General features: G+C 36.8%; 1 protein-coding gene across 1 annotated transcript in view; it reads right to left on the reverse strand.

Moving 5' to 3' along the window:
* dync2h1 (dynein cytoplasmic 2 heavy chain 1) overlaps positions 1–10,000 on the reverse strand; it is a 437,107-nt gene that overhangs the window by 44,206 nt on the left and 382,901 nt on the right. Inside the window, exons 84-86 of the mRNA XM_061925863.1 lie at positions 8,155–8,224; positions 7,626–7,711; positions 526–601 (exon numbers count right to left, since the gene is read on the reverse strand). Of these exons, the coding sequence (XP_061781847.1) occupies positions 526–601; positions 7,626–7,711; positions 8,155–8,224 (232 nt within the window). The remainder of the gene's footprint in view (positions 1–525; positions 602–7,625; positions 7,712–8,154; positions 8,225–10,000) is intronic.

Raw genomic sequence — 10,000 nt, forward strand, 5'->3', positions numbered from 1 at the left:
TATTACATGTCGGGATGGGTACTGAGTTGTGTACGGGTGTCGATTCACTCACAATCAACAATATTTCCATACCTTTGTTGCAGACTAAACAATCACTCAAGCAGCACTGAGAGCGGACTCAGACAAAGTCCCTCTAACTAATGTTGCAATTGTCAACATCAACAAAGCGAGTAATGCTTGGTAGAAAACGTGCTAGCTCGATGCTAATTTACAATGGATTGGCCGTAGAAAGGCTACTGTTAGCATTAGCCATTTGACCTTTTTCCAACACCTCCAAATGTGTACCACTGATAGAAATGTTACTATCAAACAGCTCAAAAACGTACTGTATAAACACTTTGTAGGGCGCAACATAGCACATTCAGCTTGCTGGAAAAAGCTGGTAGTGTTGAGTATGTTGGTAGTGTTGAGTACAGGTGTGACAATCACTAATAAGAGAGGTATCCACTCCCAGGTGTGGTGGATTGGTAGTGTGTGGGTTGTAGCCGTCCCTAATGAAGTGTCAGCAGGAAGTGTGGTTCTCACCTTCAAACAACCTGTCCAGGATTTCAAAGCCAGCACGCAGGTCTGACAAGGAGAACTCATAGAACTTAGTCCAGCCCTAAAAGCAGAGGGGGAATAAATATGTCAATATTTGCACACACTTTGGAGCATTTGAAGCACAAATGCACATAAGTGTTTAAATACAACTAAAGACATGAACACACACACATATACATGTCAATTTAAACCAACTAAATGATTGTGTTCTTGTTTGTGTTCTTCATGTTCTTGTTTGTGTTCTTAATGTTCTTGTTTGTGTTCTTCATGTTCTTGTTTGTGTTCTGTGTCTTCTTATTTGTGTTCTTATTTATGTTCTCCGTGTTCTTGTTTGTGTTCTTCATGTTCTTGTTTGTGTTCTTCGTGTTCTTTTTTATGTTCATGTTCTTGTTTGTGTTTTTCATGTTCTTGTTTGTGTTCTTCATGTTCTTGTTTGTGTGCCATGTGTTCTTGTTTGTGTTCTTGTTTGTGTTAATGTGTTCTTGTTTTTCATGTTCTTGTTTGTGTTCCATATGTTCTTGTTTGTGTTAATGTGTTCTTGTTTTTATGTTCTTGTTTGTGTTCCATATGTTCTTGTTTGTGTTGTTCATGTTCTTGTTTGTGTTCCATATGTTCTTGTTTGTGTTGTTCATCTTCTTGTTTGTGTTCCATGTGTTCTTGTTTGTGTTCCATGTGTTCTTGTTTGTGTTTTTCATGTTCTTGTTTGTGTACCGTGTGTTGCTTGTGTTCTCCATGTTCTTGTTTGTGTTCCATGTGTTCTTGTTTGTGTTTTTCATGTTCTTGTTTGTGTACCGTGTGTTGTTTGTGTTCTCCATGTTCTTGTTTGTGTTCTTCATGTTCTTGTTTGTGTTCCGTGTCTTCTTATTTGTGTTTTTTGCGTTCTTATTTGTGTTCTTATTTATGTTCTTGTTTGTGTTTTTCATGTTCTTGTTTGTGTTCTTCATGTTCTTGTTTGTGTTCTTCATGTTCTTGTTTGTGTTCCGTATGTTCTTATTTGTGTTTTTCATGTTCTTGTTTGTGTTCATGTGTTCTTCGTGTTCTTGTTTGTGTTTTTCATGTTCTTGTTTGTGTACCGTGTGTTATTTGTGTTCTCCATGTTCTTGTTTGTGTTCTTCATGTTCTTGTTTGTGTTCCGTGTCTTCTTGTTTGTGTTTTTTGCGTTCTTATTTGTGTTCTTATTTATGTTCTTGTTTGTGTTCATGTTCTTGTTTGTGTTCTTCAGGTTCTTGTTTGTGTTCTTCATGTTCTTGTTTGTGTTCCGTATGTTCTTATTTGTGTTTTTCATGTTCTTGTTTGTGTTCATGTGTTCTTCGTGTTCTTGTTTGTGTTTTTCATGTTCTTGTTTGTGTACCGTGTGTTGTTTGTGTTCTCCATGTTCTTGTTTGTGTTCTTCATGTTCTTTTTTGTGTTCCGTGTCTTCTTATTTGTGTTTTTTGCGTTCTTATTTGTGTTCTTATTTATGTTCTTGTTTGTGTTTTTCATGTTCTTGTTTGTGTTCTTCATGTTCTTGTTTGTGTTCTTCATGTTCTTGTTTGTGTTCCGCATGTTCTTATTTGTGTTTTTCATGTTCTTGTTTGTGTTCATGTGTTCTTCGTGTTCTTGTTTGTATTTTTCATGTTCTTGTTTGTGTACCGTGTGTTGTTTGTGTTCTCCATGTTCTTGTTTGTGTTCTTCATGTTCTTGTTTGTGTTTCATGTCTTCTTATTTGTGTTTTTTGCGTTCTTATTTGTGTTCATGTGTTCTTCGTGTTCTTGTTTGTGTTTTTCATGTTCTTGTTTGTGTACCGTGTGTTGTTTGTGTTCTCCATGTTCTTGTTTGTGTTCTTCATGTTCTTGTTTGTGTTCTTCATGTTCTTGTTTGTGTTCTTCATGTTCTTGTTTGTGTTCCGTGTCTTCTTATTTGTGTTTTTTGCGTTCTTATTTGTGTTCTTATTTATGTTCTTGTTTGTGTTTTTCATGTTCTTGTTTGTGTACCGTGTGTTGTTTGTGTTCTCCATGTTCTTGTTTGTGTTCTTCATGTTCTTGTTTGTGTTCTTCATGTTCTTGTTTGTGTTCTTCATGTTCTTGTTTGTGTTCCGTGTCTTCTTATTTGTGTTTTTTGCGTTCTTATTTGTGTTCTTATTTATGTTTTTGTTTGTGTTTTTCATGTTCTTGTTTGTGTTCTTCATGTTCTTGTTTGTGTTCTTCATGTTCTTGTTTGTGTTCTGTATGTTCTTATTTGTGTTTTTCACGTTCTTGTTTGTGTTCATGTGTTCTTCGTGTTCTTGTTTGTGTTTTTCATGTTCTTGTTTGTGTACCGTGTGTTGTTTGTGTTCTCCATGTTCTTGTTTGTGTTCTTCATGTTCTTGTTTGTGTTCCGTGTCTTCTTATTTGTGTTTTTTGCGTTCTTATTTATGTTCTTGTTTGTGTTTTTCATGTTCTTGTTTGTGTTCTTCATGTTCTTGTTTGTGTTCTTCATGTTCTTGTTTGTGTTCCGTATGTTCTTATTTGTGTTTTTCATGTTCTTGTTTTTTTTCCATGTGTTCTTGTTTGTGTTCCGTGTGTTCTTCGTGCTCTTGTTTGGGTTCTTTTTGTTCTTCGTGTTCTAATTTGTGTTCTTATTTATGTTCTTCTTGCCCTTGTTTGTGTTCCACGTGATCTTGTGTGTGTTCCTCATGTTCTTGTTTGTGTTCTTAATGATCTTGTTTGTGTTCTTCATATTCTTATTTGTGTTCGTCGTGTTCTTGTTTGTGTTCTTCGTGTTCTTGCGTGTGTTCCTCATGTTCTTGTTTGTGTTCTCCATGTTCTTGTTTGTGTTCTTCATGTTCTTGTTTGTGTTCCGTGTCTTCTTATTTGTGTTTTTTGCGTTCTTATTTGTGTTCTTATTTATGTTCTTGTTTGTGTTTTTCATGTTCTTGTTTGTGTTCTTCATGTTCTTGTTTGTGTTCTTCATGTTCTTGTTTGTGTTCCGTATGTTCTTATTTGTGTTTTTCATGTTCTTGTTTGTGTTCATGTGTTCTTCGTGTTCTTGTTTGTGTTCTCCGTGTTCTTGTTTGTGTTCCGTGTGTTCTTATTGGTGTTTTTAATGTTCTTGTTTTTTTTCCATGTGTTCTTGTTTGTGTTCCGTGTGTTCTTATTTGCGTTCTTCGCGCTCTTGTTTGTGTTCTTTTTGTTCTTAGTGTTCTAATTTGTGTTCTTATTTGTGTTCTTCTTGCCCTTGTTTGTGTTCCTTGTGTTCTTGTGTGTGTTCTTCATGTTCTTGTTTGTGTTCTTCATGTTCTTGTTTGTGTTCTTCATATTCTTATTTGTGTTCGTCGTGTTCTTATTTGTGTTCTTATTTGTGTTCTTCGTGTTCTTGTGTGTGTTCCTCATGTTCTTGTTTGTGTTCTCCATGTTCTTGTTTGTGTTCTTCATGTTCCGTGTCTTCTTATTTGTGTTTTTTGCGTTCTTATTTGTGTTCTTATTTATGTTCTTGTTTATGTTTTTCATGTTCTTGTTTGTGTTCTTCATATTCTTATTTGTGATCTTCATGTTCTTGTTTGTGTTCCGTATGTTCTTATTTGTGTTTTTCATGTTCTTGTTTGTGTTCATGTGTTCTTCGTGTTCTTGTTTGTGTTCTTCATGTTCTTGTTTGTGTTCCGTGTGTTCTTATTGGTGTTTTTAATGTTCTTGTTTTTTTTCCATGTGTTCTTGTTTGTGTTCCGTGGGTTCTTATTTGCGTTCTTCGCGCTCTTGTTTGGGTTCTTTTTGTTCTTTGTGTTCTAATTTGTGTTCTTATTTATGTTCTTCTTGCCCTTGTTTGTGTTCCACGTGATCTTGTGTGTGTTCCTCATGTTCTTGTTTGTGTTCTTCATGTTCTTGTTTGTGTTCTTCATATTCTTATTTGTGTTCGTCGTGTTCTTGTTTGTGTTCTTATTTGTGTTCTTCGTGTTCTTGTGTGTGTTCCTCATGTTCTTGTTTGTGTTCTCCATGTTCTTGTTTGTGTTCTTCATGTTCTTGTTTGTGTTCCGTGTCTTCTTATTTGTGTTTTTTGCGTTCTTATTTGTGTTCTTATTTATGTTCTTGTTTGTGTTTTTCATGTTCTTGTTTGTGTTCTTCATGTTCTTGTTTGTGTTCTTCATGTTCTTGTTTGTGTTCCGTATGTTCTTATTTGTGTTTTTCATGTTCTTGTTTGTGTTCATGTGTTCTTCGTGTTCTTGTTTGTGTTCTTCGTGTTCTTCTTTGTGTACCGTGTGTTGTTTGTGTTCTCCATGTTCTTGTTTGTGTTCTTCATGTTCTTGTTTGTGTTCCGTGTCTTCTTATTTGTGTTTTTTGCGTTCTTATTTGTGTTCTTATTTATGTTCTTGTTTGTGTTTTTCATGTTCTTGTTTGTGTTCTTCATGTTCTTTTTTGTGTTTTTCATGTTCTTGTTTGTGTTCCGTATGTTCTTATTTGTGTTTTTCATGTTCTTGTTTTTTTCCATGTGTTCTTGTTTGTGTTCCGTGTGTTCTTATTTGCGTTCTTCGTGCTCTTGTTTGGGTTCTTTTCGTTCTTTGTGTTCTAATTTGTGTTCTTATTTATGTTCTTCTTGCCCTTGTTTGTGTTCCACGTGATCTTGTGTGTGTTCCTCATGTTCTTGTTTGTGTTCTTCATGTTCTTGTTTGTGTTCTTCATATTCTTATTTGTGTTCGTCGTGTTCTTGTTTGTGTTCTTATTTGTGTTCTTGTGTGTGTTCCTCATGTTCTTGTTTGTGTTCTCCATGTTCTTGTTTGTGTTCTTCATGTTGTTGTTTGTGTTCCGTGTCTTCTTATTTGTGTTTTTTGCGTTCTTATTTGTGTTCTTATTTATGTTCTTGTTTGTGTTCTTCATGTTCTTGTTTGTGTTCTTCATGTTCTTGTTTGTGTTCTTCATGTTCTTGTTTGTGTTCCGTATGTTCTTATTTGTGTTTTTCATGTTCTTGTTTGTGTTCATGTGTTCTTCGTGTTCTTCTTTGTGTTCTTCGTGTTCTTGTTTGTGTTCCGTGTGTTCTTATTGGTGTTTTTAATGTTCTTGTTTTTTTTCTCCATGTGTTCTTGTTTGTGTTCCGTGTGTTCTTATTTGCGTTCTTCGCGCTCTTGTTTGGGTTCTTTTTGTTCTTTGTGTGCTAATTTGTGTTCTTATTTATGTTCTTCTTGCCCTTGTTTGTGTTCCATGTGATCTTGTGTGTGTTCCTCATGTTCTTGTTTGTGTTCTTCATGTTCTTGTTTGTGTTCTTCATGTTCTTATTTGTGTTCGTCGTGTTCTTGTTTGTGTTCTTATTTGTGTTCTTGTGTGTGTTCCTCATGTTCTTGTTTGTGTTCTCCATGTTCTTGTTTGTGTTCTTCATGTTCTTGTTTGTGTTCCGTGTCTTCTTATTTGTGTTTTTTGCGTTCTTATTTGTGTTCTTATTTATGTTCTTGTTTATGTTTTTCATGTTCTTGTTTGTGTTCTTCATGTTCTTGTTTGTGTTCCGTATGTTCTTATTTGTGTTTTTCATGTTCTTGTTTGTGTTCATGTGTTCTCCGTGTTCTTGTTTGTGTTCTTCGTGTTCTTGTTTGTGTTCCGTGTGTTCTTATTGGTGTTTTTAATGTTCTTGTTTTTTTTCCATGTGTTCTTGTTTGTGTTCCGTGTGTTCTTATTTGCGTTCTTCGCGCTCGTTTAGGTTCTTTTGGTTCTTTGTGTGCTAATTTGTATTCTTATTTATGTTCTTCTTGCCCTTGTTTGTGTTCCTTGTGTTCTTGTGTGTGTTCCTCATGTTCTTGTTTGTGTTCTTAATGATCTTGTTTGTGTTCTTCATATTCTTATTTGTGTTTGTCGTGTTCTTGTTTGTGTTCTTATTTGTGTTCTTCGTGTTCTTGTGTGTGTTCCTCATGTTCTTGTTTGTGTTCTCCATGTTCTTGTTTGTGTTCTTCATGTTCTTGTTTGTGTTCCGTGTCTTCTTATTTGTGTTTTTTGCGTTCTTATTTGTGTTCTTATTTATGTTCTTGTTTATGTTTTTCATGTTCTTGTTTGTGTTCTTCATGTTCTTGTTTGTGTTCCGTATGTTCTTATTTGTGTTTTTCATGTTCTTGTTTGTGTTCATGTGTTCTTCGTGTTCTTGTTTGTGTTCTACATGTACTTGTTTGTGTTCTTCATGTTCTTGTTTGTGTTCCGTGTATTCTTATATGTGTTTTTCACGTTCTTGTTTGTGTTCATGTGTTCTTCGTGTTCTTGTTTGTGTTTTTCATGTTCTTGTTTGTGTACCGTGTGTTGTTTGTGTTCTCCATGTTCTTGTTTGTGTTTTTCATGTTCTTGTTTGTGTTCTTCATGTTCTTGTTTGTGTTCTTCATGTTCTTGTTTGTGTTCCGTATGTTCTTATTTGTGTTTTTCATGTTCTTGTTTGTGTTCATGTGTTCTTTGTGTTCTTGTTTGTGTTTTTCATGTTCTTGTTTGTGTACCGTGTGTTGTTTGTGTTCTCCATTTTCTTGTTTGTGTTCTTCATGTTCTTGTTTGTGTTCCGTGTCTTCTTATTTGTGTTTTTTGCGTTCTTATTTGTGTTCTTATTTATGTTCTTGTTTATGTTTTTCATGTTCTTGTTTGTGTTCTTCATGTTCTTGTTTGTGTTCTTCATGTTCTTGTTTGTGTCCCATATGTTCTTATTTGTGTTTTTCATGTTCTTGTTTGTGTTCATGTGTTCTTGTTTGTGTTCTTTGTGTTCTTGTTTGTGTTCCGTGTGTTCTTATTGGTGTTTTTAATGTTCTTGTTTTTTTCCCATGTGTTCTTGTTTGTGTTCCGTGTGTTCTTATTTGCGTTCTTCGCGCTCTTGTTTGGGTTCTTTTTGTTCTTCGTGTGCTAATTTGTGTTCTTATTTATGTTCTTCTTGCCCTTGTTTGTGTTCCTTGTGTTCTTGTGTGTGTTCCTCATGTTCTTGTTTGTGTTCTTCATGTTCTTGTTTGTGTTCTTCATGTTCTTATTTGTGTTCTTCGTGTTCTTATTTGTGTTTTTGGTTGTTTTCAAGTGTTCTTGTTTGGGTTCTTTGGGTTCTTGTTTGTGTTTTTACACACTGAACCATGAGAGTGTCACCTGAGGGATGTAGTTGTACATTGAATGAAGGAACCATGAGTGTTTCACCTGGGGGATGTAGTTGCGTCTCTCCTGACAGACGGCATGGAACCAGGCCAGGCAGAAGAGAGACTGAGCTCTCAGCAGTTTTCCTCCTGAAAGCAAACATGAAAGTCAATAATGTCTCACCATCTCCTGACCGCCGTCTTATTGAAGTGAGGAATGCAAAAGACAAGGATGGAGAGTGACTACATGAAGGATGGAGAGTGACTACATGAAGGATGGAGAGTGACTACATGGAGGATGGAGAGTGACTACATGAAGGATGGAGAGTGACTACATGGAGGATGGAGAGTGACTACATGGAGGATGGAGAGAGACTACATGGAGGATGGAGAGTGACTACATGAAGGATGGAGAGAGACTACATGGAGGATGGAGAGTGACTACATGAAGGATGGAGAGTGACTACATGGAGGATGGAGAGTGACTACATGGAGGATGGAGAGTGACTACATGAAGGATGGAGAGTGACTACATGGAGGATGGAGAGTGACTACATGGAGGATGGAGAGTGACTACAAGGAGGAAAGCAGACCTCTACTGATCTGCTCTGGAGACCAGGATTCATAAGTCCTGAGGAGGTTCCTCTTCAGCCCAGGAGGATCCTGCAGACATGGACCACAGCAAGGTCACACCCAAAGAAGAACTGGGGTACATCATTCAGGGGTGGGGGTCACACAATGTCACAAAGATGGCTGACCTCAACACATACTGGACCAGACTATAGTCTAGTCAACAAATACTGGACCAGACTATAGTCCAGTCAACAAATACTGGATCAGACTATAGTCCAGTCAACAAATACTGGATCAGACTATGGTCCAGTCAACAAATACTGGACAGACTGTAGTCCAGTCAACAAATACTGGATCAGACTATAGCCCAGTAAACAAATACTGGACAGACTGTAGTCCAGTCAACAAATACTGGACCAGTCAACAAATACTGGATCAGACTATAGTCCAGTCAACAAATACTGGATCAGACTATAGTCCAGTCAACAAATACTGGACCAGACTATAGTCCAGTCAACAAATACTGGACCAGACTATAGTCCAGTCAACAAATACTGGATCAGACTATAGTCCAGTCAACAAATACTGGACCAGACTCTAGTCCAGTCAACAAATACTGGACCAGACTATAGTCCAGTCAACAAATACTGGATCAGACTATAGTCCAGTCAACAAATACTGGACCAGACTATAGTCCAGTCAACAAATACTGGACCAGTTAACAAATACTGGATCAGACTATAGTCCAGTCAACAAATACTGGACCAGACTCTACTCCAGTCAACAAATACTGGATTAGACTATAATCCAGTCAACAAATACTGGACCAGACTATAGTCCAGTCAACAAATACTGGACCAGTCAACAAATACTGGATCAGACTATAGTCCAGTCAACAAATACTGGACCAGTCAACAAATACTGGATGAGACTATAGTCCAGTCAACAAATACTGGACCAGTTAACAAATACTGCACCAGACTCTAGTTCAGTCAACAAATACTGGACCAGATTATAGTCCAGTCAACAAATACTGGACAGACTATAGTCCAGTCAACAAATACTGGACCAGACTATAGTCCAGTCAACAAATACTGGACCAGACTCTAGTCCAGTCAACAAATACTGGACCAGACTATAGTCCAGTCAACAAATACTGGACCAGACTATAGTCCAGTCAACAAACTATATTCCAGTCAACAAATACTGGACCAGACTATAGTCCAGTCAACAAATACTGGATCAGACTATAGTCCAGTCAACAAATACTGGATCAGACTATAATCCAGTCAACAAATACTGGACCGGACTCTAGTCCAGTCAACAAATACTGGACCAGACTATAGTCCAGTCAACAAATACTGGACCAGACTATAGTCCAGTCAACAAATACTGGACCAGTCAACAAATACTGGATCAGACTATAGTCCAGTCAACAAATACTGGATCAGATTATAGTCCAGTCAACAAATACTGGATCAGAATATAGTCCAGTCAACAAATACTGGACCAGACTATAGTCCAGTCAACAAATACTGGACCAGTCAACAAATACTGGATCAGACTATAGTCTAGTCAACAAATACTGGACAGACTATAGTCCAGTCAACAAATACTGGACCAGACTCTAGTCTAGTCAATAAATACTGGACCAGACTATAGTCCAGTCAACAAACTCTAGTCCAGTCAACAAATACTGTACCAAACTATAGTCCAGTCAACAAATACTAGACCAGGTTATAGTCCAGTCAACAAATACTGGACCAGTCAACAAATACTGGATCAGACTATAGTCCAGTCAACAACTACTGGATCAGACTATAATCCAGTCAACAAATACTGCACCAGACTCTAGTCCAGTCAACA

This window comes from Nerophis lumbriciformis, linkage group LG30, assembly GCF_033978685.3.
Source record: "Nerophis lumbriciformis linkage group LG30, RoL_Nlum_v2.1, whole genome shotgun sequence".
Taxonomy (NCBI): Eukaryota; Metazoa; Chordata; class Actinopteri; order Syngnathiformes; family Syngnathidae; genus Nerophis; species Nerophis lumbriciformis.